Below are 27944 nucleotides of genomic sequence, written 5' to 3' on the forward strand. Positions count from 1 at the left end.
TGTCTGTCCTTTTTGTTTTTAAATGTTAAGAATAGGGAAAACAGGTATTTTTTTTTTTGTGCATGAAAATCTGACCTAATTTAATAAACTCTGCATTTGGGACAGAGGGTTAATGACTGTTCTGCAATTATTTTAATTGGAGAAAGCTTGAAGATTCAAATTCAAGAAACGTGGTGGCATAGACTGTATCGAGGGAATTTTACAGCTATTGAGGCATCTGTGATACAGAATGACTTGTTAATATCTACTATCAATGGGAAAATATTGTAAAATCATTTTTAAGGAAAAATATGAATGCAGCCAGCTAGGCAAATGTAAAAGTTTCATGCAAAAATATTTTATCTTTTTCTTTGACAGCCTTGCTTTGCATCCTGAACGTGTGTTGGTGGCAACAGGTCAAGTTGGAAAAGAACCATACATCTGCGTGTGGGACTCGTACACTGTGCAAACCGTATCTGTTCTGAAAGATGTTCACACACATGGTATAGCTTGCTTGGCTTTTGATTTAGATGGTCAGGTATGTAATGAATATTCTTTTTTCGAACACTTAAATATATTGGTTTTGTGTCAGAAATCTTGTTATGTAGCTTCTTATTTTTTTAAGGAAGTGTATTCACTCTGGTTTTATTTACTTATTCTCAAGTTGAGGGAAAAGAGTTGGCATTAGTAGTGAAGGACAAATATTCACATTTGGCAGGGAAAGTATAGCTTCAAAGAGTTTTGAGTGAAGCTGAGGTGTTAGAGAAATTGTCGTCTGTGGGATACAGTTCAGGGTTACATCAAGTGGCTGGAGATAGTGGACAACCCCCGTGCAGCGATGTGTCTTGTGCACAAAGTGATGGCAATCCTGTTCTGTTACTGATCTTGACCTTCAAATGTCTCCAGACAATATCTCCTTCTCTGTCATGCATTTTGCATGTGTTGGTGGCTCTCCACGTTTTGGTTGTCTGTTCAGACTACTGTATCCTGGATTTAAGAGTAAAAAATAAGGTTTATTAGATTATAATTTTATTACTTTAAAACATTCTCTGAGTAGTAAGTTGGTTCTCAGAGCTCCTACTTAGAAGGGAGATAATTTTTACCAGACACTTGCTTCTATGAGTAGAGAGGCTTTCTTCATTGATGTATTAGAAATGCAAAATACAAACTAGGTTGCAACTGAAGGTATATTAGCCATGGAACTCCTCTCTGCAGTTATGCTCTCGTGGTCTTATGCAGCACTTCTTCCCTCCCACTCAGCCTTGCAATGTGATATTCAGATTTAGCTATATTCTCAGTTCCTTTTGCTTGCTAAAAAGGTCAGTGTCTGTTGCTTACTATTGCTTTCTCAAGTGAGGATGTACTGTTGTAGACACCAGTTGCTGTCCTTATTAAGACAATATCAAATGGAGTTCTGTTGAACACAAATAGAGGAAAGCATAGCTGTAACTTGTTTCTATTAAAACATACTGTAATTGTTGTAGGGAGGGTTTGAGCTTTTTGGAATGATCTGGAGATTTTATCATTTAGGTTTCTCATTGTTTAGGAAGGCAACTTGTAGAGTCAACTTCTTTCTAGAATATAATTTGTACTTGACAGGAATATCTCTGTGTGACTCTTGTCATTTCCTCACTTGAACAGCCTTAATAATTTAAGGTCAAAATGGATCTAATCAGAATTGAAATCTCCTAGCTCTTTTTTAGAATGCAGTTATGCATCCCCAGTGTATATTGAAGAGTGTAGATCTGTGATTTGTTCTAGGAGTACCCAATAGTGATTCTTATGTTGAAAGCCATTAATGGTCAGAATGTAGGCCGTCCACTTATCTCAGCATTTCCAGATGATCACCTTTTTTGTGGCATTTGTTATAATTTTTTGGTCTCAAAGGAAAGCTGGATACAGGTTTTTCAAGATCTGCATCTCCAGAATTGTCTCCATATGGAAATACAGTAAAACACAAATTCAGTTTGGAAAGATCTGCAAAATAGGTTTGTTTACATCTCGCCTGTCCTTTTAAATCCAGATTTGTCAGAATGTCTGACCAGGTTATTTTAGAAGATTTAATGTTTGATGTTAAGTGTAATTATTTGATACAGTTTTTGCTATATGGGTTTTTGATTTAGTACAGTGATACAGCAATATATTGAAATTATAACACAAGCAGTTGCAATGCAGAGATGAATCACAAGAAAAAAATGTTTCCTATTACCGATCTCTATATGATCAGTGTCACAGTGCTGGGCTTTTCCAGTCACTGGGAAGGAATATGTGGATTGAAGTGAGGTCAAGCTCCTTGCCCTCCTCAAGTGGTGAGGTTTTTGTTTGTTTGTTTGTGTTTGTTTGGTTTTTTGTTTGTTTGTTTTTTAAAATTTATTTAATGAGTTGTTCAGTTTTTATCCTTCATACTGGACTGTGCCACATAACACACTCTCCTCCTCATGCCCAACAGGTCTGGCTAGCTCAGGAAGACATTCTTTATTATTTGTTTATTATTCTTTGTTATTTATGTTAACATAATGATGATTCCCTGGTGCAGCTGTGTTATCCAACCCCAGGGTTACCCTCCAGTCTACTGGTGTTGAGAGGAGTTCAGCTTGCTTTATGGTACATTCTTCCCTGAGTTTGTTGGGTATTTTTGCTCTTCTCTGAGCTCCACTCCACTGTGGGGTGAGGTGGTTGTTAAAAAGATTTTCCAGTTCTTAGGAGAACATAATCTAATCACCATTTTTGAGAAATCAGTGTATTGGTTTACGTCTGGAAAGGCATCACCCAAATTTTTTGTGATGGATATGCAGTAGTTGCAAATCTGGTTTGCATTTACGCCTCTCGTTCTGCAGTAGGACTAGAATTGAACTACGTGGAAGTTTATCTGGAATTGAAACCGATCTTCCTTCTGAGAATGTTTTCAAAGATGCAATTAAAGGTTGGACTTTGCAGTATCTGAAAAATTAAGTTGGCATTAATAAATAGGGAGCATGGATAGCAATTGTATTTAACTTGTTTCTTTTTCTTCTCATAATCTTGGAACTTTTCAGGCAGTAAAGAAATGATGTCATTTGGAATAGGTTTCTGTCTTTGGGAAAAACTTTACTTATGTTTGGACTTTGCTATTGATTTTAAAAACTCACTTTGGTAATCTACACAGAAATTGGAACTAAATTTGTTGTTAATGTGTGAAGGTATTAACTGCTGAGCAGTGAAAGAACTTTGTCCTAAAGATTTGCCAGGCTTTCATTTAACAAAATTAAGTTGTCACAATTCATACATAAACTGAACAAAAATACTAATTTAAAAAAAAAAAAAAACAGAACTCAAAATTACTCAAGTCACTTTTCATCCAATCTTTAATGTTCTTAGTCTTTCTGTTGAGAATTCCTATAGGAAAAATAGCATTTAGACTGGGTACCAGATATAGTAAAAGTGGACTGTTGGCTAATATGGTCAATTGTTTCTGTCAAGAAATCTGTGCAAAATATCTTCACAGTTGAAAACAAGACAGGCTGCAGAGCATGGGAAGATGTCAGACTTATTTTTCTGTATTTTCTTGGAACAATCTTTTTATCCTTCTTGGTATAATAGTTTAACTGGCTTCAGACTCTTTCTGAATATTGAAGATTTCCTGGAATGTGTATGTTCAGAGTCCTGTTGGATTCTGGTTTGAGAAAGGCTTTAGAAAAGAATAGTTACTCATACATATATTGAAGAATGAAGCAAAAGACTCTTAAAACTTTCAACTATTTTTAATCTTTCATTTACAAGAAGATTGAAGAAAATATTTTTTCTTTGTACCTCTTGAACTTGCAAGAGAAATACTTAAGTTCTGCAAGTTATATGTAGTTAAAGGAAATGTATTTTCATTAACTTCAGTGAGATTATTCCTTTTTGCAAACATCTTCCAAATGCTGCTTGCCTTGTGTGCTATGTATAATTATATATTAAACATTATAAATCAGAAATACGTTGTTATCTGATAATTTCTTCTTTATGATAGTGATGTCATAACTGAAGAGGTGCATCTATGGAAGCTTTGGCATAAGATGTATCATTCATTTTCTTCTATATCAAAATCTAACTATTGCTTCTAACTCAAATATGTTATGAATTTGTTATTACTCAAAATTATGACTCTAACATATTGAGTTACTTTTACTTGATTTGGACTCTTCTAGCGTTTGGTCTCAGTTGGTTTGGATTCAAAAAACACAGTTTGTGTCTGGGACTGGAGAAAAGGAAAATTGTTATCAATGGCTCCTGGTCATACGGACAGAGTAAGTATAACTAAGGAATTGGATTGTCAATGTAATTTGAGTGTGTTAAACCATGTCTGCTCTATGTTAGATCTATGTTTGAACAAAAAACATTTTACATTTTAGAAAATAGATTTTCATAAAGCTTGAATGTATGTTAAGATATAGGAAGATATTTAAGATACATACATTTATTTCTAAAAGAAAATGTGTAACTCTTGGTTTATTTGTGTATGCTGCTTTGAGACTGTAAGCACGTTGGTGGAGTACAATATTAATGCACTTCCTGGACCCTAATCCCCATATGGGAAAGAAAAATGCAAATCATCTCTTAAATTTTTCTAGTCTGTAATTGAACCTGTATGTTGTTTTATCAAGTGTTGTAATTACTCTAGGAAAAAAACCCAAAATGAACTAATACGAGCTATTAATTGCAATTTCAGTATTGAATGAGAGGGTATAAAAGTCATGCCAATAGTTCTACTTTAAGCATTTCGGACTGTCTGTTAACTTACTTCAAGTTTTTACTGTTTTAACTGGCCCATGCTGGAAGCACCATCTCTGGTGACTTTTTTTTTTTTTTTTTTTAAAATGCAGATATTTGATATTTCTTGGGATCTGTACCAGCCAAACAAGCTTGTCAGCTGTGGCGTAAAACACATCAAGGTAATGAAATAAATATTAATTCATAAAATATTTAAGCTGTGGTAATTTATGCTCTAGAAAATATATAAAAATAGAATCTAAAAGGAACATATAATTATAATATGAAATGTCCTCTGTAAGAACATTACTACTTCTTAGGAACTGCAGTCACGGGCCATACCTGACTACACTAGATGTTTTACAGTATATATAGTGGAAAACACCATCTCTGCTCAGAAGAGCTCATGCTCTGACAGAAAGAATGCAGAAAGAATGAAACACTTGTAGCATCGTATGTAATGATTGTAATATAATTTAAAGTTTAGGTTGTCTAAAATACGCTGTTTGAAATCCCAAGTAGCAGAAGGCAGAGTGCAAACATTTAAGGTGAGTACCGGTGCTCAAGTTTCTGATTCATTAACGATTAATGAATTGCTGCACTGCAGAGGTGAAATCAGTTGAAATTTGTTTCTTACAGTTTGAGAGAATATGCGGATATAGTGGAAGGAGAAAGGAGAAAGCTTTTAAAATAATTTTATTTTCCCTGCTGTTATTCATACCCTTGCTGTTTTGAGCACTCTGCCTGTTACAGGATTTGTAATTTGGGCAGTTCATGTCTTTTTCATATTTTTTTGACCTTAAGTGCCAGCTGCCATGCAGAAGCAGCTTATTTTTGAGGCTTAACTCTGTCAGCAGGATTATCAATACTTGACTGCCATAAAATATGTTTCCTAAAGTCACTGCCTTCTCCCATGTGTTATCTTCCGTGTTACCACATAACAGCAGCAGATGGCAGCTTGAAAGTTCCATATTACTCTTATGTGTAGGTTCCTATGGTAGGAAAAATATGTTGCTTTCCACACAGTGAACTTTTAGATAAATATGTATGAATGGTTTATTGGGAAAAGTGTTCAGTGTGTTGGCTAGATTGGATACATCTTCAAATTAGTGTAATGTTTAGCATGTCATTTGCAGGTTTCCATGAGCTTGATCAATAATAATCTTTTTTTTGAGCTTCAGGATTTAGAAGGACCTTTATGCCAATAGTGAGCTGATATTTGCCAGCAGTGAGTTAGGATATTTAAAGTGGCTTTATGATGTCCAAATGTATCTATTTAGATAACCAAAAGTGTATTTGTGCAACCTTTAAAGCTTTACAAAGCTTTTAAAATAATAAAACCATTTTAAAAATAATTGGCGTTTCCTTTGAGAGAAGATTGACTAAAAATCTGAATCCTAAAAATGTATAGCCTTTTGGATCAAGCAAGAGTTTATGTTTATTTTTCTTAAACCATCCCTTGTTTTTGTTCTTTCAGATATCATTAATTACTTTTATGTTTGTAATTCTGTCATATTTTATCCTTACGTGATATTTTTTGCAAATTGTAATACTAGTGAACTGACAATAGGGAATGACTTTCCTTGGATATGGAACTACTTTGCTTAGATATGTTACCTACTTCTGTATTGGAGCTAGGTGTTTGATTTATGCAGTGATTGTGCAGTTACTTCTCAAGCAACAACATAATCTATGACCTGTGTACTTTGGTTAAATAAATACTAGTTAAGATAGACAGTTTTGTCTAGTCAGTATATGGTTATTTCTCAATTACAGTATTGCTGGTACAAAAATCTGTTCATTGTTACTACTTAGATTATCCTGTATTAATTGAAGTATATGCTCAGAATTTTGCATAGATTATTGGTAACAGAGAGATTTGCTGTGAAATACAGTTTTGTAAACGTGTACAGGGAATTTGCTGAGACAATGTAAGAGTAACCTGTCAGCAGTGATGACATCAACGCCTTCACGTTTTGTGCTGGATTACTCCAGTTTCCAGTGCACACTTATATTTGGACAGGAGGGCTTGAAGGGAATATGCAAGTGTTTCTTGTTTGCAGAGATCTCAGAAACTAGAGCGTAGCTGGAGGTTTGTTGGCAAGTATTGTGCACTGACAAGCGACTTTGCATGTCTTTAGTGTAGGAGTCATAGTACATGTTGGATGACTTGGGAGGAAATTCGCTCTCATGTGATTGCTGTGATCAAGTGCTAATGGTTTATTAGAAGGTCCTCAAAATCTCCACGTTAGATGACTGCTTTGCATGATCTGTGTTTCTGATGAGAAGTGGCAAGTCTGTAATAAAACCAGCTGCTTTCAAACAGAACAAAAGGTAACCTTATCAGAAATCCACATGCTTAGATTACATCTTTAAATTCCTTAAGTAACATAAAGTACAAATGCAGCGTTTGCAAAGTAGAAGTCTTACATCAAAGAAAGGTCAAATAATTCTATTATAAGACACTTTTCAAAGATGACTGAAAATACAACTGTCTCACAAATTATAATTTGATAGAATTTCAGTTTGATCTAATACTGATACCCTGAAACTCCTTCCCAACCAGTTCATTATATGGAAAGATGGATAATAACATAAAACGTTTTTACTAACTGGAGAAATAAAGTCAGAAAAAGAATATGAATGATGCTGTCTTCTGGATGTAAGGTATTTCTCTTTCAGATGTACATATTAAATCATAGAATATTAGAGAAATATCAATTTTTCTAAATCCCTTTATCTTGCAGTTCTGGAGCTTGTGTGGCAATTCATTGACACCAAAACGTGGTGTTTTTGGCAAAACTGGTGATCTCCAAACTATATTGTGCCTAGCCTGTGCAAGGGATGAAGTGACGTATTCTGGTGCACTGAATGGAGATATATATGTGTGGAAAGGAATTAACCTTGTACGGACAATACAGGGAGCACATACTGTAAGTATATCTCTTTAAATTAATATAAAATGTTGAATAGATTTCTGGAGAGCTGGAGAGGGCAGTGCAAGATCACTCAGTCTATGTTCCTAAACAATTTCAATAATAGAGACTCAGTATGTCTAATTTGAATACACTTTTTTTTTTTTCCCCTGTCCTTTCTGTTGCTTAAGGTTGCTGTCATTGTAGAAAGTGAATGCTAGATTGAGAAATACATTTAGATGTCTATTTATGTACTGTCTCCCATTATCATTGATGGGGAACTGAGCAATCAATAGAGCCTGGAATGCGTTTAAGTTTGCCCTTAAGTAGACATCTATTACTGCATTCAGTTACCCATGTGTGGGTATATATAGTGACATTTTATATACTGGAGTTGAGTATATAGCTACCTCCCCCAAATAATATGGATCTGCTTTATCTGACTTGCTTCTATCTGTTTAATCCAAAAGCATCTTGGAGTGCCTGGACTCCTGTATTTAGGCAAATAGGTGTTGAAACAAAGAAACAGGTCCCTGGAGATGCTGTGGTGTCTCCAGCCACATCTCCGTCCATTTGGAATACTCACAACATGCCTGGACACAGCCCTGAGCAACCTGCTGGTATCTCACCCTGCTTTGATCAGGGCTTCGGACCAGACTTCTCCAGACTTCTCCCCAAAGTTCAGCTATTCTGTTGTTCCGTGAGTCTAGAGTCCATTGATTGTACGAACTGTAATGGAAGCCTAAACACCCAGCTTGTTTGTAGACACATATGTTCATTCATTTTAGCTTGACTCAGTCACTCTTCCTTATCCTATGTTGCTGCCTTTTACGGCATTAATTCAGCTTTTTAGAAAAGTATGTAGCTTAGAAAAGTGAAGACATGTAAGTGAAAGTTTAATGAAATTTTTCAGAAGTGCTTGGTAAGATTCTAATTTACTTTTAATCAAGATTTTAAATGCAGCTATGAAGTTATTATATTTTTGCTATATAAGTTTTCATTGTATTTATGATTATTCTTTCAAAGCATACGGTAAGTCATATATGGTAATACAATGCAAGTTTTGATTTCTAACTTGTCCAAGTTTCATTTTTAAAACAAAGCAAATCAATTTCTGGTTGTTTTAACCTACAAGACATGAAACTACTAAGGTAACTTAAAGAAGCTATTTTATTTGCTGGTTGAAGGTTGATTTTCATTTCGGAAAGCAATGTACTTTCTATAAAACAATAGATGTTGTTCCCTTATTAACAGTTTAAAATAGTGTGAAAATACAACCATATGAGTTCTGAAATCCTAGATAAAAATCAATAACAGTTAATTATTCTTTCTTACAAGAATGTTTGTTTTATTTGGCAGTACTGGACTGGATGGGATGATGTATGTAACTGAAATATTAAAATCAGTCTTTATGATTCGATCAGGTAGAATGGAGGGGACAAAAAATGATGATTGATATGTATGTTGGAGAGTTTGCAGTCAGTCTCTAGTAAGGAGACTCTTGGTTTACTGGTGATTTAGAAGTGTACTTTCAGGATGGCTGCAGCTTGTTAAATTAACTAATAATTTAAATTTTACATTTTAATAATTTAAAGGATTGAACTGTGTATTCAAACAGCTACATAGTGACAGTGTATTTGATATGAACAAAAGTAAAGTTGTGAAGCACATAGGTGTGGGAAACATCTTAGACTATATTTTGCATTTGAGGCTCCTGTATGCATCTATAGAAACAGTAAAAATGTTCAAGAACGCCCAAATGAGAAACTAAAAAGTATGAGGGCATATTTTAGCCTTCAGTTATTCCCTGATTCTTACCGTGTACCTTCAGATCTGGTTTTAGTGCTTGTATTTAGTGTTCAATAGTGTTCTACTCTATTATATTATAGATGTTCATAAGGTGATGTGGACGTTTACTTTTTAATGCTGAAGTTAAGTGAAATTTTTAAAATGCTTAGATTGCATATGCAGACCTGGATTCCCAGAGAAAAGGGTGCACTTTTCTCCTATCCAAAACTGATCAGGAAAACACTCCCCATCCTGTCTGGTGCTGCAGGAGACAGCTGATAAACACAGGATGATGAGATCTGGTTGCTCCGTTACCTTATGTGCTGTGTGAGTTCTTTGTTGGCCACAAGATCAAATTTGAAGTGCTCTGCTCCTTATCTTCAGTAGTGTCAGTGGATGGAGCTCAGGTGACCTTAGAGTAGGTCTCATCTAGCCTTCTATTTTTGGCTCTGTTCTTTAGGCTCAATGGAACTGAAGTACTGCAGTACTGAAAAATAAGTAGAGGCACTAGTCTGTGGGATTGGAATTCATTTTCACAAGATATTAGAGTTACTACAAATCGAATTTCTGGGGGAAAAAAACCCAACAATAAAAACTCTTCTGGAAGTTTACTTTCCAACAAACTGAAAACTTATCCTTTAAAGTAATATTTTATTGAAAAATAATGTCGTCAGACTACTGTAAACACAAAATGTAGTGGCATGGAATCAGAGTACCTCTGCAGCCATACTAAACTATTACCATATTTTACAGTTAATTTGTACTTAACTCTAGAAATCATGTCCTCCTTGTCTGTTCTTTTAAAAGAAAATGCAAATGTAAATGATAACATTTCTACTGTGCATACATTGTTAAAAGCACAGTGTGCACATAGTAAAGAAATGATATAAATTTCCATTCAGTGTGCTAGTGCTGGGAATTGTTGTCCCTACATGCCTGTTTATCCTCCCGCACTATTGCTCCTCAACAGGCTTGAATTAAACTGAAAATTTATTCAAAGAAAACATGTCTCATTATTTGCATAATGTACCATGTATTCTTTCCTTGCCACATGAACAGTAGGTATCTGAGATGCAGGAAAAAAAAAAATTTATAAGCACATTAGTTATGTGGGGATATAGTCGATCCAGTTGGCAGTGGTTCTCATTAATATAGAAAATGAATTATTTTCAAAGTTTGACTATCTTTGTTACTGTTACCCTAGCTGAAAAGACATTTTTTATTTTAAGAGTAATTAAATGTGAAAAAGTTGCTGTCCCAGTATAAGCAACTGAGGAAACAGCAACTTTAACACTAGCAAGCAAAATAAGAATTCACAGCTAAGCCAGATTATCTGTCTTCTGTCACAGCAATACTAAGAACTGTAGACAGAAGGGTAGAAGAGTTTCCAGCAGATTCCTATCTAAATTTGAGTAGAAATGAAGAATTGAAAGCAAATAGGTTGGGATGACTGGAGAATTAGTTGGAAGAGAACTGTAGAGTTCACTTAATGTCAAAGTAGTAGGAAAAGATGGAAATGAGCAGGGTTTAAGAGTAAAGGCACAGAGTTCATGTGCAGGGAACAGTGGATGACAATAGGAAACTCAAATTCTAGTTTTGCTGATCTCTCTTAAATAATAATACTAATAACAGAAGTTTTAAAAGGGAGAAAGAAAACAGAGCAACCTGAAAGCATATGCAAGTTCATTGGCACTGGTAGTACTTCAGGAGGTTATTTGTAAGCAGTGGATCTGATTCTAGAAAGTTAACATATATATGTGTGTGTGTGTGTATATATATATACGTATATATATATACGTATATATACACATATGTACGTATATGTGTGTATATATATATACACCTTCACTAAAATCAGTCAGTCTTTTGTTAGATGTCACGTTTGTACCAGTGCAAAGAACAGATTATAGATTCTTCTGATTTATTTTATCATCTTACAAATTCTAAATTCAAATTAATCCATGACTATTAATATATATATATATAAATATATATCTATAAGATGTTACTTAATATTAGAACAGTATGCTTATTTAAAAACACTCTATGTTTTAAAGATTCTTGTGTGGTATGCCTTTGTCTTGCATACTAAATGTGCATAAGATGCTTTCTCAGCAAATGAATAATTTATTTTGAGATAGTCTTTCAGAGGGACACATTAAAGTTGTGTGGATTGATGTCAGAAACTGAGGTTAAATAACAGGCTTGAGGTTAAATAACAGGCACCCTGTTAAAACTATTGCACGCCTATGTCATTTGGCTGAACGCTAATTAAATATAGATGGAAACAATATAATGAACTTAAATGAATGGTTTTAAGCTGGTATCATGTACCAACACATTAAGTCACACAGTAGTTTTCTCCTACTGCTTAGTCTAGTCATGGATTTGAAAGGTAACTGTCCACAGGTAACCACCACAATGAGTGGTGTATAGACAACTGGTTTTATTTTTTTTACACTAATATGGCTATTTTTAAACAATTTGATGGAAATTTTTAGATAGAAAGATTGAATTTCTCAATTTCTCTACTGTAGACTTAGTGACACCAGCCTTAAATGTTTGCAACCCATTTCCTTGCTATGCAGTATATATTGGGAGAGGCAATATCTTAGAGTAAGTGCTCAACATATGTGTTGCTTTGCATGTTAGCATCTATGTCCTGAATTTTATCTAGGAATAGAAAGGAGGCTTTGGAGTTCTTATTGAACTGGTGTGATGTCTCTGTTCTCCGTATTACTCAGTAGTAGTCAGTTGCGTCTGAAGTTTCCATATGATCTTTCAACCTTGGGTCTAGTTATAGCTAAATACAGTCATGTAATTTAGGAATTGCATAGTCAGACTTAGTGTGGTGGGTTTTATGTAAACAGATGCATTGAGGTAAATTAACACTTGATTTTTGTCCCTTGGGGGAAAGGTAAGTTCAGCAGCAACAGAAAACCTGAGACTGCCTCACTATTGGAACCTTCTTGGATACAAGCAGTGGCAAAATATTCATGCAGTAGAGACCATCTTTTTCAAGTTCTTCTTATACTTCTCTAACTTTCAATTATAATGTCTGGTAGATCTGGGCATTTATTTCTTTGCTCTCCTTTTTTTTTTTTTTTTTTTTTCCAAATTTGAGGCAAAACAGATGTGATTGTGAGGTCCCTTCCAATCCCTAACATTCTGTAATACCAGCTGGTTACACTGGAAAAATATTAAATATCCTACATTCTGAGAAAACTGGTGGTGAATTTGAGATGTTATTTCCAGAATTTTCCTGTTCATTAGAAAGCATAAGGAAAATTTGTGATAGAAGAATACAGTCGATATGTTGAATTTTGTAACTTTTAAGATGGAAGACTTCGATCTCCACGTTTTATTTTGATTCAGGAGCACAATCTATCTTTGTTGCTTACGTTATTCAATTGGATCAAACAAAGTCAATGCAACTGTTTGCCTCTCATTACTTCTAAAAGGCACTTGGCCATCAAGAACCAAATTATGTTAAAGATATTTTGAGGATGAAGGATTAAGAGAAGCTTGAATACCCTGAAGTTGATTTGCATTAACAATATTGAGAGTTTCTAAAAGGAAGGATTCAGTGGAAAATTATGACTGGCCAGACTACCAGAGTAAAGAATCTGTCTTTTCTCCAGTAATCGTGGGTGTAACAAATGATGAGTAGCTAAGCTCAGGTTCTTCTGATACTTACAATCGCCATTAACAAGGGACCTTTTCTCTAGTTTTCATCCAGTTTTTCTATTCCAATGGCACATGGTCTGAAATGAGGATGTCCTATTGCATTTCAAGAGATTGAACAAGCACAACATCTGCCAAATCTCCTTGACAACGAGTATGTCCTTTTCAACATAAGGATATTCTGTGAAATGGAAAACAGATTAGTCCTGGATCCACTTGATCTTCAGAACATTCAGCCAGCTTCCCACATCACCAAATGTCTGTTTCTGTTTTTAATACTGACTAATTAAATCATGGATTTTGGAAGGAGTTAATTAGAGAAAAGAAAATAATTCTATTATCAAGGTTGCTTTTCTAAAAGAGCTTTAAAAGACTTAAACATGCCAGACCTTGGGCAGAATTTGGTGTATGGTACAAAGTGAGCCAAAAATCCTTTAGCCTTTTATTTGCTCAATGATGCTGAAAGGTTAATGCAGTAAAACAGACAGACAGACACACACACAGAAACAAACACAATTTGGGTTGTGTTTTTAGAAATCTCTAGGCTCTTAAAGAAACAGAAAGAGGATTTTCAGGATGTTGGAGATAATGGGAGTTAGCCTTCTAATCTGCTTATGACTTAAAAATTCCACTACAATTCTGTTTAGGCATGTACTACTCCTGAAAATACAGCTTGTCTTAAAAGTCAGTATCCTGAGGATGGAAGTGACATGTCAAAAAATTTGAGTTCTGTCTTTCTAGTCTTTCAGTTTTGATTATTGTTTGGCATTCTAGTAATAATAAATTGCTTTATGTGTGTGAAAGCTGGTTTTTTTTTTTTTGTTTGTTTCTCAACTTGAAAAATTACATCCTTGTTACCTGATGCTAGAGAAGTAAACACAGTTCATATTTCATTATGATCAGTCCATTGTGATGTTTTCTTTAATTACAGTTTAAGAAGAAAAAGCAGTTGGGTAGGAGAGAATTGTCATTAGTACCTGGGCATTTTCACAAGCCACAATACTAGATGTTCGTTTGTTCTATAAGTGTGCAGCTTTATTTTTCCCCAAAAGTCAGTCCTTTGCAAATTGCTTTCACTTTAGGAGTTAACGTGCTTCGTTGCTGTAAAATCCAGACTACAAATCAAAGAAACTATTGGAACTTTACTTTTGTTTCTTTACGAAACTGAAATTTCAGAATAATATTATAGAAGATGTATATGTGTTATTCATTGTTCTACCTTCTCTTCGGACAGGACTTACAAAGACAGATTCTTTTTTCCATTGTTTTTAATGCTCTCCTGTTTTCTTTTGTCATAGCTGAATATGAAATGTTTTCAATAAATATAAAACTTTTTTTTTTAACTTTCTCAGGGGCTCATTAGACAAAGTTGCCCATTCAAGAGAGGTGGTTACTGAAATGCATGAGCTGCTTTCGAAAATAAGATTAGTGAGTTGTGTAGGTACTTTTTAAAAAAAGTGTGTATGCTATTTAGAGAATATATAATGATTACATCAAATATAGTGACTATGTGGTTGCAGTATCTATTTTAATAATAGATATATTATCCTTGCCTCTTTGCTATCCTGAAGAAAACTGAAGTGGGTGAAAATGTGTTAGGTTTTGTTTTCCTATATCTGCCTTAAAGAAAGAGCTTATGTTCAGTATTTTTAAATGGTGTAAAGTGATCACTGTTTTCCTTCTATTTTGCTTCTAAACTTAAATTTTAAATCAATTTTCCTTAGCTTAAAATGTAAAAAAAAAAATCCAGATGTTTTTTGCCTGGTTGCGTAGAAGCTGAGTAATAGCAACAAAGGCCCTGATCCAGGCCTCGAGTAGCTTGGTGGAAGTCTTCTTATTGACGTTTATGAGAGCTGGACCAGGTCCTGCGGCAAGAAGATGGATATGAAACTAAACTCCTTTTAGGGATAAAAACCAGCATCACTACGATCATCATCATCATCAGGATGAATGCAGTATTGCAACAATTATCTTACTGTTCATCACTGAATGTGAATTATGCTCATTTTGAGTTTATTTCCATTTCTGAATCTTTCATATTTAAAGGTTGTATTAGTTGCATATGTTTGTGCTGTTTTCAACAGCACAACAGGTAGGAAGGCAGGAGGACAATCAATACCATCACGAACAAGAGTTTCACTTCCCATATTGGCATCTCGGAACTGTGTGTATTGTTAAAAATAACTTTCTTCTCTCTTTAGGCAGGAATTTTCAGCATGAATGCATGTGAAGAGGGGTTTGCCACTGGTGGCAGAGATGGCTGTGTTCGCTTGTGGGACTTGAATTTCAAACCAATTACTGTGATTGATCTCAGGGAAACAGACCAGGGATATAAAGGTAAAAAGAAATTTGTTATGATTGATATACCAATAATGTAGGAAATTTACCAGTGTTTTGAACAAGAAAAGACTTTGAAGAACCAAAAAGGTTGTTTCATATATCTTACTGTGAAACATTAGCTAGATAAGAAATTTGATCGTGTCCATTAGTTTGAAGGAAACGTAGTCTTTCAAAGTTATAGTAAAACATACTATGAAGTTGTAGACACAGATTTTTTTTTTTTCTTTTAAATCAATAAAATTCACGTTTTTTGATAGCACAGCAGTTTTTAAAAAGGAACAGTAGTGCTGCAAGAGAACTTGGAAGAAACAGTGAAATCTACAATGTAAAATAGCAGAGTACAGCAATTGCATTTGCTAGTTATCAACATTTTCATCAGAACTGTTTGGAAATAATGTACAGTTTGGTAGTACGCAGAACCCTGCTTACATAAACCTCTGAATTCAATTACAGTCCAATTCATGCTAAAATTTTACATCTAGCAATCTATATCATGTTTTGTCAGTGTTCTAGAGGTTGTTGCTTTAGTGATTCAAGAAAAGATGACAGACTAAAACACTGATGTTACTTACAGTATTGCTTTTGTTGCAATTTATATTTCTTTGCCCTAAGTCACTTTGTTATTTTCTGATATCTTGCCAAGATATCTGATGGCAGTCAGATATTCAGGGTCAATAAATAAGTAATTATGAGTGAAATCTTTGAATTCTGCAATTGACTTGGCATTCCCACTGAGATTGTGAAATACTGCAACAAGATGGCATATGCTGCAGTTTAAATGTCCTGGGGTACAGTGAGTCTGTGCCTTCAGTCTCAGATCAAGAGTCAAGTAGGTCCATATTTATACTTCTCTTGCTTAACAGGAAGATCTTTTTTTTTTCTATGCAATACATTTTAAAATCCACTCCTTACCTGAATTTTTGATAATTATTTTGGTTTCTGTCATGTCTGACAGACATTTGAAATTATTAAAATGAACAAAATTTGTTATTTCTAAATATAATAATTACTGTTATTCTGTTAAAAGTCTTAATTAATGTTTCACAGTAATGTATTTATAATTAAACTTGTAACCCTGAATTAGAAAGATTGATCTAGCTTCTAATACATCTAATACCTTAATACATTTTTCAAGAAAAAATTTGTTTGTATTCAACCAAAATTTCTGTCTTTCAGTTCTTTATTAACCAATCTAGTGTTCTTAAAATCTACTTACCAAACATATTTGGAGTGTCTTCTAAGTGAATTTGTACATTATTAAATGCATTTTGAAATGAAAGTTTTCTGCTGTTGTGTCTCATGTTCAGAACGCAACTAATATTGGTGCATCTCTCATATCTACTATCTGTAATTTGTATTTCTTTTTTCAAAACAATTTACTTGTCAGTACCTTCCCTGTCCTCCTTATAGCATTGTATTTAACTGTAGCCCCTTGAAGTCTGTAACAAAAATAGATGTTTTTTTCATTTTAGCAACAAGAACAAATACCTAGTGTAGCAGTTACCACTGTTGTAAAATTGTGGAACACTTGTTATGATATTTTCAGTTTCCTCCTGATTTTTTTTTTTTCTTCTAGCATAGAAGCGTGTCTGGCTTCAATATAACTCTGGTGGTAAACACAGGCACCTTTGCACTGTTAAAATATCCTGTAATTTGAAGAGCATAGTTGATACCAATAACATGATATTTGCCAAGGAAGTTACTCCAAAGAGAAAGTGGTGATTTGTCATTGCTCTAAAGATCAGTCCTGATTTAGGAAAGATATAATTGGGGCAGGTGGAAGAGAAAGGGAGACATGTTGGCACATAAATTTTGTCACAAGAAATTTTGACTTGTAGATTTACTCAGCTGCTGTTTCTCAGCATGTAGTTCAAAGCTGCATTTCCTTCTCCATTTCATTCTTTCAAACTTCTGTTCCACTTAGATTGTCTCCTTTGCTTTTGATGGAACAGACTTTTGCATGAACTCTTTTTCGGTTCTTCTTGATCAGTTATGTAAACTCCATCCTCATCTTTTTGACTTGTCAAATGCCCATGACAGAGCTAATAGCTTTTTAAAAATCCTACCTTTAATAAGTGCAGTTTTCTGAATATTTTCTATTTTCTTTTGCTTCAGTGATTTATTTTTTCTTACTGTATCCTTTTGAGGAATACCTTTATGACCTGTCCTTCTGCCAGTTTTATTAATTGTATTTTCTGTTGCTCCTATGCCTTACCTCTTGGTAATTTTAGCTGGGAACATGAACTCAAGTTCTGTGTCCCTGTGAATGGCCCACAGAGCAATTAGTTGACTCTAAATATATCTCCAAATAGTCAAATTGTTTTTCAAAATATGTCACTCCACCACAACAAGTTCCAAATTACTAAAACAGATGTCTTAATCATCCTGCATCAAAGATTCTGGTTGTTTCTTTCTTTATATTTTTATCACTGTAAATACTATACCCATTCAATGCTAATTTATAGGGCTGAGTGGTAAAGGTGATTACATTCACCAGGGAAGCACAATAGGAACAAATCTGTAAAGCAAAGCTGTTGATGCAGGGGGTTAGAGCAGCACAATGTGAGTGCACGTGGAGGGGTGTTGGAGAGGCATTGGCTCTGGTCTGGTTCAGTAGGCTGAGCATTGTGTTGCAGTTGGATGCACTGAGCGCACTCCTGGAGCACATCTTTCAGTTCTGTTTCATGTGGAGGGAGGCTGATTTGGGCATTTGAAGCTATCTTGGAAGTTTCTTGAAGCTGGCTTGGAAGCTATTTGTGCATTTGTGCTATCTTGGAAGGCAAAGCATGGTGAGCTTTGCTTGGAAAGCTTGCTTTTTCAGAATTGAAACACTGGTGCAGATGCACCAGGCTGCCCTGCTAATCCACTCTTTCACCGTTTCTCAGTGTTTTGTTTTTTTTTTTTTCCAGTGTAAATTTAATAACATAAATCTCTTCTCTCTACATAGTTCAAATAAACTCATACCATTAAAACAGTCCTTTCTCTCATCTGATAGATAAAATTTTGTCTCACATTATTTTTCCAAAGATCAGTCTTGAGCTACTCTTCACAAAAGTCAGTGTTTAGGCAAAGTGAATGAAGTTAAGTATTGCTATGATCTGGTTATCTACATCTGAAATTGGCAAAATTGAGTTGCATTATCAGAATATAATAAATAACCTGTTTTAAAAGGTGCATTTTCCTAAAATTGAGCACCTAAGGCTGAGTTCTCAGTGTACAACTGTCCTAACTTTGATTTTATGGTTCCCAACCTTATCCAGAAACAAGTGTAGCCTGAGAGTGCTTAACTCCACTGTAAGCCTGGGAACTAATTAAGTTGTTAGAAATGCATGTTAAATTCCATCATAAACCCTTTTCAGCTCTTTAGATGTTGTTTCAATTTGATTTATTTTCTATTTAGTGAAAAAAATAGTTCCAGATACTATTAAGATGTTACAAAGATTTGCTTTAGGGGAGCATCTCAGAAACAAGCTGGGGAGAATGAGGCTCTCTGTCTTACATGTAATGCATGTTCCACTGATGCTTCTGTCACTTACATAATTTAGGTTCATCTACCTAGTACTGAGGTTCATGGTTTGATCTGAAACTGTAATTTATATTGTTTGCTACCTTTGTTGTAATTTAAAAATATTAAATGCATAATTTCAGATGCAAATGTCAGTTTGTCAGAAATCTTGCAATACAAGAATTGGCTACATGTCCTTTATTAAAACAAGGCCCCCATTTTATTTTAGGATGTCTATAATACTAAGCTTGAAAAGTTGATGTTCAAAGGGCAGTGTGTGTTATACAGAATAGATAAAAAGAGTAAATGGAGGAATGAGAGGAGGTAAATGGATATTTCCTGACATTTTCTTGCTTTTGTGTTTTGTCATGTGCTACATTACCTTTGTTTCATAAATTCTTAGGATGTATCTCTCAGTGACAATCTTTTCCACAGGTCTGTCTGTACGAAGTGTTTGCTGGAGAGGAGACCATATACTCGTTGGGACACAAGATAGTGAAATTTTTGAAATTGTGGTGCATGAGCGTAATAAGCCTTTCCTGATAATGCAGGGGCATTGTGAAGGAGAGCTGTGGGCTCTGGCTGTTCATCCTACAAAACCGCTCGCAATGACTGGAAGCGATGATCGATCCGTCAGGTTAAATCTTGTTTGTTTGCTTAACTGTGTACGGTTTTATACAAACAGCTCATTTTGTAGATAATCTAACGATAATGTGTACGTTTTAAAGGTATTGAATTGTGGCATTGAAGTACTTCTGAACCAGTTAAGTTATGAATTAAATTAGAGCTCTCCAATAATAAAATATAGAGCAAATGTGTATTTCACAAAAATGAAATTTACAAAATATGAACAAATTTCATTTTAACCTGACATTAAGCACTGATACACAAGTTCCTTGTGTTTCCTTTTCAGGCATTATATTAGGTATTCACAGTTTACAATTTAAAAAATTGTAATAAAAACTTATAATTTTTACTCTTAACATAGTCACTTTTTCATATGCTAAGAATTAACTTTTAGTTTGGGAGTTTCATCAAACAATGCATGCATAGTAAATAGAATCTGTATTCTGTGAAAATGCAGTAAATTATTCCCTCTTACCAGTTCTTTTTTTTTTTTTTTTTTTTTTGACAAAAACACCTTTTCTCATCTTTCATAGGAGTTAAATATCTTGGCATTTTTGTTAGATATCTTAAGTGTAATGTGGTTGAGCAAAACAGTAGTTGAATTATAAATATTAAAATTCTGCTCTAGAATTCCAGATATATCTTCTAAGTGATAGATACTGTAATGTAGCTTGTAGTAAAAACTTACATTTTATAATATTATCTCATTATATGTAAGGAGTTGTGAATAATGACTTTCTAATATGAAAGAATATGTTTACAAAGTTTCTTCTTGGCTAAAATGAGTAAGAAAATTGTGGAATTTTCACAGAGTGGTCTGAAAGTATGTATTGCCATATGTTGTCATTCTTTTTATATTCAGAAAGTCAAACAAAATTGATCTACCCCTGTATTTTCTCATTAGATATTTTCTCACTATTTTAAATATAAGAATATTCTTTACCGTGTGCAACACTCTTCTGTTTTAGATTTTCCTTGTGTAAAATTATTTTAAAACATGACACTACCATGTCCAGTGTTCTGTGGAAATGGCAGACTTCGTGCTATCTATGACACAGCTCCAAAGCACTCTTTACATTTGTAATTGTTACTTTATTTTAGAATCTGGAGTTTAATAGACCATGCTCTGATTGCCCGCTGTAATATGGAGGAACCCATTCGCTGTGCTGCAGTTAGTACTGATGGAATCCATCTCGCTCTCGGAATGAAGGATGGCTCTTTCACTGTGCTTCGAGTCAGGTATGTTACAAAAATTAAGGATATGTTATTAACTATTTCAACTATTTCAAGCATGTTATCTAATTGCTTTTATAAATCATATGTATGTTGACACTGTAGTGACCATACATGAGGAGGTCACTTCCGTTTCTGTTTTAAGTTACTGATCTTGAGGTTACTCAGGTTTTACAAATCCGTATGCTATGATGGAAGAGACTTTCTGTAACAACACATTTGAGAAAGTATATTAGTCTATTTGCAAACAAAGGCAGTGTTCTAGGAAGTGTTTGACTTCAGATTTTAGCTTTATTAATTATTCTTGAATTATTAAGAAACAAATTTTCATTACTTCCTAAATTGTTTCCATGTGTTGGAATGCTACTGTCAGCACATCACACATACAAAACCAGTGCTGCCTGGTTGCTGTGATCCCACAGTTCTAAAGGGAAAACGAGATCTGTGTCTCATGTCAGTGAGGTTTTCTTCCTCGAGTGAATAAAGATCTGGTAATCTGCCTGATTAATCGTTTTTGTGAACCCAGCTTGAACAGTTCCTTTTGTTCACTGTGCCTTAGCACATTGCAGCACTTTCTTAGGTCACTGTTCCCTTCTCTTTTTTTTGGCCATGCAGCCCTCCCCAGCCCTAAAATAGCAGTGTTGGATTTGCACATAAAGTTCACTTCATCATCTCACAATTTTATCCATTTTTTAAAAGTGGGAACATGTCAGTATGATAAGGCTCTTCTGTACTTATGATGTGCTTTCTTTCATACTACAGAGATATGACTGAGGTTGTTCATATCAAAGACAGGAAAGAAGCTATTCATGAACTGAAATATTCACCAGATGGGAATTTCCTAGCCGTTGGTTCTAATGACAGCTCTGTGGATATATATGGTGTTGTTCAGCGATACAAGAAAGTTGGGGAATGTATCGGATCTTTAAGTTTCATCACCCATATGGATTGGTCTTCAGACAGTAAATACTTACAGACCAATGATGGCAATGGGAAGAGGCTTTTTTACAGGATGCCAAGTAAGGTTCTGAATTGCCTTTATGATATTCGTTACTTAATACAGAAAGAATGTGTAGTAGTTTTGGAAAATAGCCAAATATAGATCCTGGTTCAAGTCATTGGGTTATAGGAATTTTTTTTTTCTAAGTTTGTATAAATATTTGCTATATTTGAATAAATGCAGCATTTTCTTGCAAAGTTACTTCAGTGTTTTACCCTTAGATGTTGACTCTTCTTTATAATCATCTTTTCGTGGTAGAGATGCTGGCTTATATTTATTTTATTTCTCAAAACTAAATATTTGCTCCCACTTTTTTAGAAAAAGAAGAATATTGCATTCCAGTTCAATTTTGCAATAGCTTAATAGCTTTTTACTTACTGTGCTTGGATATTAAGTGGATTATCATTTGCTTGTGCTGTATGTTTTCTAAAATGTGTGGAAAAATCAATGTATTGCTTGTTAGAGGAGTCTCATTTTCGAGAACTGTGTTTGCAACAGAACTGAGGAATTCAACATAGAAGAGCTTTTACAGTGATAAATTTGTAATAGATAAGAGACAATCAGAACGCATATGAATTTGGAAGTATAATGGGATTACGTAACTGTAGAGAAAATAAAAGTACCTGATACAAGGATGCCAGAATGTTAGTGATTACTCACTGAAAACAAAAGAAATGTTGAAGCAGTGATACAGAAATGATTGAATCATGCAGCCTTCTGGGCAGTCTACTGATAACCCCAGTTCGAATGTGCCTTTTTTATGGCAGGGGAGTATTAAAGAAAACTAGTGCATTACATAAGATTAAAATATACTTTTCAGATTCAAAGTTTGTGACAACCCTGTTATTGTAAGTATTTTCAAGACAACACTGCCCTGAAAACTGGACTGAACTGTCCCATACTCTTGAAGCAGTTTCCATCAAGACAATTCCTTCTACAGAGGACATATACATATAGTGCATTTGTTTTAAAGCTTCTAATTTAAGTAGTCCTGATTATAATATGTCAAGGGCAGCGCTTGTCACAATGTTTGACTTATTTCTGCTGTGTGTACACATTCTTTACATGACATCATTCTATATTTTTCCCACTTATTGTATTTATGGTATTATCATCACCACTTAGTATATTGTCCCTCCATTTGTTATGCAATATTTATTGTTTGCATTGTACTTGGGGCTTTTTGTGATTCTCTTTGCTGAAGCATCTGATTCATTCTATGTACAAGTTTGATTTTGTGCATTGAATGAGACTGAAGAAATATAAGAAAAAGACTGTAACAAATACGTACACACAGGAGGAGCAATGTGAGGTTAGTTAGGCAGCTTTCAGCCTGGAGTTTCTTGGTATATTAGAATGTGAGATTGCGAAAGCTTGTTTATTAAAGAAGTTTAGCAAAGTCAGTGAAGTTAGAGGACTCTCCTAAATATTTTAAAAGAATGATCAGAAGCATATAACACTTGAAATTCTACTATAAATGAGTAAGGAACTTACAGTTGCCTAATACAAGATCTGTAGGACTTAGTCATGGATAAAACCATTATTAGTAGTCATCGTTTACATGGATTAGTGATTGAAAGAGATTACAAGGTAAACCTTCTCAAAGGGTGCAGTTACTTCGTCAGAGCTGAAGGATCTTCAAACAGGGTACTTGAGCATTTGAGTTCTTTTCCAGTTTTTGGAGGGGCATATAGCAGTTAAACTTTACCTATAGTGTGATGTTTTTTAAGTCTTTGTTTGTGACTGATTTTCAATTTTGCTTTATCTTTTCTCTGTGGCTGTTCTTTACTCTGTTTTTTCCAGTGCACCTGAATTCTCCCTTGCCCTGTCCCTCTGTTGAAAACTGACCTCCTTACAGTTCTGGAGGGTGCTCACCCCTACATCTCATCCCCTCCCACTACTCGGAAACCTATAACAATAAGAAAATAGGGAAAAAAAACCCTAGCCCAGTTACCTTCAGTGTTGTTACCACTGAAGAGTGAGAGGTGAATTGCTGGCAGCATCCTGCTCAGGTTCTGCAGCTGCGTTCTCTCTGACTCACAACTTTTACATTTGTTTGCATTCTTCTTTGGCTGCTCCCGCGCTGCTTCTGGCCGTTCCTGAAGACACTATTTATTAAATGGACCTTTGCTCTGATTCAGTGCTTAAGCTCTTATATGAAACTTTGTGGGACTGGAACAATCTTATTATAGATAAAACTGATGTGAAATAATGTAACAATGATCTAAGTGTAAAATTGGTATTTTCAGTAATTTACAGGGGCTGGATCTAAATGAGTTCTTCATTTTTTACTCTAAATAATCCAGGTTTCTAGAATAGTTAAGCAAGAGAATTTTTCCAAACTTTATCTTAGAATGACTACATGGGGGTCTTTTATAAACATTTAAAAATTAACACAGCCTCAGGCAGATACCAAGAAATAATATAAACTGTAAAGTACCAAAAACATGATCTTCGGTTCAGTAGTCTTGAGAAGCCTTGCTACTGATGCTGTTGGTCATAATAGAAGATATCAAATCAGGACAGTTTTAGTATCTCTATTGTTAATTCTGTCTCAGTTGGATTTGATTTCTGGAAAATTTTAAAAAATTAAACATTCTTTAAAATTGCACAAGTGAATATTGTAAAATAGCTTTTTATTTTTGTTCTTAGGTGGAAAAGAAGTAACAAACAAGGAGGAATTAAAAGGCATTCAGTGGGCATCATGGACCTGTGTTTCTGGTGTTGAAGTGAATGGAATCTGGCCCAAATATTCAGATATAAATGACATAAATTCCGTGGATGCAAATTTTATTGGGCAGGTTATGGTTACAGCTGATGATTATGGAATAGTAAAGCTCTTTCGATACCCGTGTCTAAGAAAAGGTAGTACCTCTAAGTTCCATTATAAACTTATATTTTTGAATGTTGGTTATTCAAGAAAAAGGTTTTAGAAGTCTGGGTGTTTGAAAATTATACAAATGGCCAATATGTATTCTTAAAAGTTTAGTTTGAGATCAGAGATGGGAAGCCACAATAGGCTGGTATAATGACAACTGCAATAGTAACAGTATTTTATTTGCATTTTGAATAGAATAGCCAAAAGTTTTACATATATTTTATTTTTTAAAATATATTTTTTTTTTCGTATAATTTCATGAGGTGATGCAATATCTACCCTTTTCTGAGATACGTATCTTTAAGTATTTCACAGTGTTCTTTAAGAAATTTTCTTACTTCCTCCAGATCTCTAAAGGAGATTTGGACCAGGAGCTAGAAAAAATAACTTTACTAAATGATGAGAGACTATAAATAAATTAGTAGTAAATTGGTCCCGTAATTGGAGTATGCTACTGTATGTTACTTGAAGATTAAAAACGTTTCCAACACATTTTTCCTCAAAATTTTACTAGCAACGAGTACAAATCTCATGTGAAATTTTCAAAACTGAAGCATAAAGCAAGGTATATAATTTTCAAGTTCACCATTAAGGACTGAGTGAAAAGGGGAACATCTTTTTAGATGAGAAAGACTTCATTTTGTCAGAGCTCTTTGAAGAACTCCCTCCTAGACACCATTCAAGTTTAACTGTAACAAACTGTCAACGGCAGAGATCTCTGCCTTCAAGCTGGTAAATGATGATCAGAGAAAGCTGTGAAATGTTCCCTGGCTTTTAAGAAGAGTCCTCTTAACCTAAAACTTTGCCAGGGGACTAGGTCAAAAATCTTATGTTTTGAAAGGGGAAACAAAAACTTGCACTGTTGCATCAATGCAATTTGCAGCATTGCATGTTTGATGCTGGCTACAACTGCATGATCTTAGTAATGGGACTTAGGATGTCTTTGAGCAATCATGTTCTTAAAGATTTTTTTGACTGACATTTGTCCATAGTTTTCTCAATTGTTTTTGTAAAAGGTGATATTAAAACCCACGACATTTCAAACTTTCCAGTTTTATTTTTAAAGCGACAAGCCTATTATTGGTACCTGAGGTAATCCAAAAATATGTTATTGAAAACATTTTTCTGTCCACTTGAAGAAGACTGAATTTATTCCCTTTTTATTGCCTATTTTACACTAGAATCTGTATAACGGAGTGCTGTTAGGAACTTCTTTTTAGTAACTGATCCAATGATTGTGTTGTAATTATGTAGTAGTCAGTAAAACATGGAACTTGTAGTTATACTACTGCTACTAATGGTGTGAGTCTGTGAATTGCTTGAAGTGCTTAGCGCTCAAATTACACAAACAGTGGGAACCAGTGCTATAAGAACACATGTGGCGGTGTTTTCACAGAGCTAAATATACATCACTTAACATTTAAATAAGTGCATCTTCTCAATGCAGAAATAACTGGCAAAATCTCGGCTTGTAAAAAGTAAAATTAATACAATAAAATTTTACAAAGTCTTCTTTTAGTACACCTCATACAGCACTGTCATATGTCTTTCTTTATGTTTGACTTGCTAAAGATATGTCCTAGAATCCAAATTTAAAAATATATCTTAAAGACAGATTAAAATTTGAGAATGCTGCAAAAGTTGCTGCTCTTAATGAAAATGTCACTAGTAGTTAGAGTATCTTAATTAAACTTTTAATTTCTCTGTGGTTTCTAAGGTGCTTTTGAAACATTTATTCCACATATATTGAAAGTTACTTTTAATCTTGTTCTAGGAGCAAAGTTTAAAAAATATCTGGGTCATTCTGCTCACGTGACAAATGTCAGATGGTCACACGATCACCAGTGGGTTGTTTCCATTGGGGGAGCTGATCATTCTGTCTTTCAGTGGAAGTTTGTCCCTGATCGGAAGCTGAAGGATTCTCTTCATATAGCACCCCAAGGTAAGTAAATTTAAAAAAATACCAAAGGGTGGGAGAAGGGGAGGCTGGAAGAGAAGTAAAATTCTTTTGTCCAGGTATAGAAATAAAAATTCAGAATTGTCAGTTGTAGTTCTTTAAACTTTGCAGCTGCCTGAAGTACCTGATAGCATTGCCTAATACTCGTCTATACCCTGTATGCTTAGTTTAGCAAGTTTGTGGAAAAAAATTCATCACCACATTCCTTGCGCCAAAGGAAAATTTGAAAGTTTGGATCGTAGACATGAATTAATGAATTCTGTGCGTATCATCCTTTACTAAATTGACCACTACTGGATGCCCAGACGTCACTGGAAAAAAAACATACGTACTCATTTGATTAATATTTTGAAGTATTTAGGCAATAATTTAAGCTTTGTGTGTGTGTGTTTTGTGTTTGTTTTGTTGTTTTTGCTTTTTAAAGCAGACTATAGGTGTTTAATATTTGGAAAAAAAGTAGATCATGTTTCCACCAGTGACTAATACAGCAATTGTTCTCATGACTGAGTTTCCCAAAATGAAACAATTAACTGAGTACCTCACTTGGAAATTCCTAAAGGAATTTAGAGAGTCCTTTGGGGAAATGAGTATATAGAGTTACAATGAAATGGACTGTTTCAGCCTCTGTTTGCTAAGATCAGGTGAAGATGTGTCAGTGTGGACTCACCTAATGAAGAAATGCTGATTCATTGCTGGCCTTTGTGTCAAATGCAGAAAGAAGCAATAGGTTCTCTTTATCTTCTTGATGGAGCCTCCAAAAAGCGTTTAACTGGTTTGATCCTTCATTATATGAATTCATTTTCAACTAATTATTTCCTATGACCCAAATTTCTCATTATCTACTGCTTCCCAAGATAAAATTTCCGTATAGTAAGTGTAGTTTAGATTCCTTGTTCCTGAATATATAACCTTAGTTTTGGCTGTCTAACAGTATGTGCAACATCCTTTTTTTTTGTCAGATTCTTGATAATTATCCTGTTACTGGCTTTTCTAACTCTTTGATCTGCCACCTTTGTCAGTAACGATGTTGTTTTTCTATAGATCACTGATAAAAATGCTAAATACTATAACTCCAAGGATGGCTCTTTATTGCATGTTTCTAGAAACATTTCTTACTGAGGGGTGATTCTGTCTTTGCAATTACATTTTGAGATCTTTCAAAATCCATTTGTGTTCTAGCTTGATTTTGTGTCTGGTTTCTTAATCAAAAAATGTGCAACATTCAATCATAGGTTGCAGAGAGATCCAAATATGCTACCATTTATCAGCCGGGACATTCTTTTCAGTTTCTGTTGGAATTAAACTCT

At 34.4% G+C, this 27944-nt stretch overlaps 1 protein-coding gene across 2 annotated transcripts in view; it reads left to right on the top strand.

The window, feature by feature from the left end:
- The window catches only part of EML5 (EMAP like 5), a gene marked incomplete at both ends in the record, with an annotated part of 112525 nt that overhangs the window by 22277 nt on the left and 62304 nt on the right, over positions 1 to 27944 (top strand). For both annotated transcript variants that reach the window (XM_080345832.1, XM_080345833.1), the window contains 10 exons: positions 358 to 517; positions 4149 to 4247; positions 4824 to 4892; positions 7458 to 7643; positions 15299 to 15434; positions 19378 to 19579; positions 20671 to 20808; positions 21565 to 21821; positions 24455 to 24667; positions 26455 to 26622. In XM_080345832.1, the coding sequence (XP_080201958.1) occupies positions 358 to 517; positions 4149 to 4247; positions 4824 to 4892; positions 7458 to 7643; positions 15299 to 15434; positions 19378 to 19579; positions 20671 to 20808; positions 21565 to 21821; positions 24455 to 24667; positions 26455 to 26622 (1628 nt within the window). The remainder of the gene's footprint in view (positions 1 to 357; positions 518 to 4148; positions 4248 to 4823; positions 4893 to 7457; positions 7644 to 15298; positions 15435 to 19377; positions 19580 to 20670; positions 20809 to 21564; positions 21822 to 24454; positions 24668 to 26454; positions 26623 to 27944) is intronic.

The sequence above is a fragment of the Nesoenas mayeri genome (genome assembly GCF_963082525.1).
Source record: "Nesoenas mayeri genome assembly, chromosome: 5".
In the NCBI taxonomy this organism is placed as follows: Eukaryota; Metazoa; Chordata; class Aves; order Columbiformes; family Columbidae; genus Nesoenas; species Nesoenas mayeri.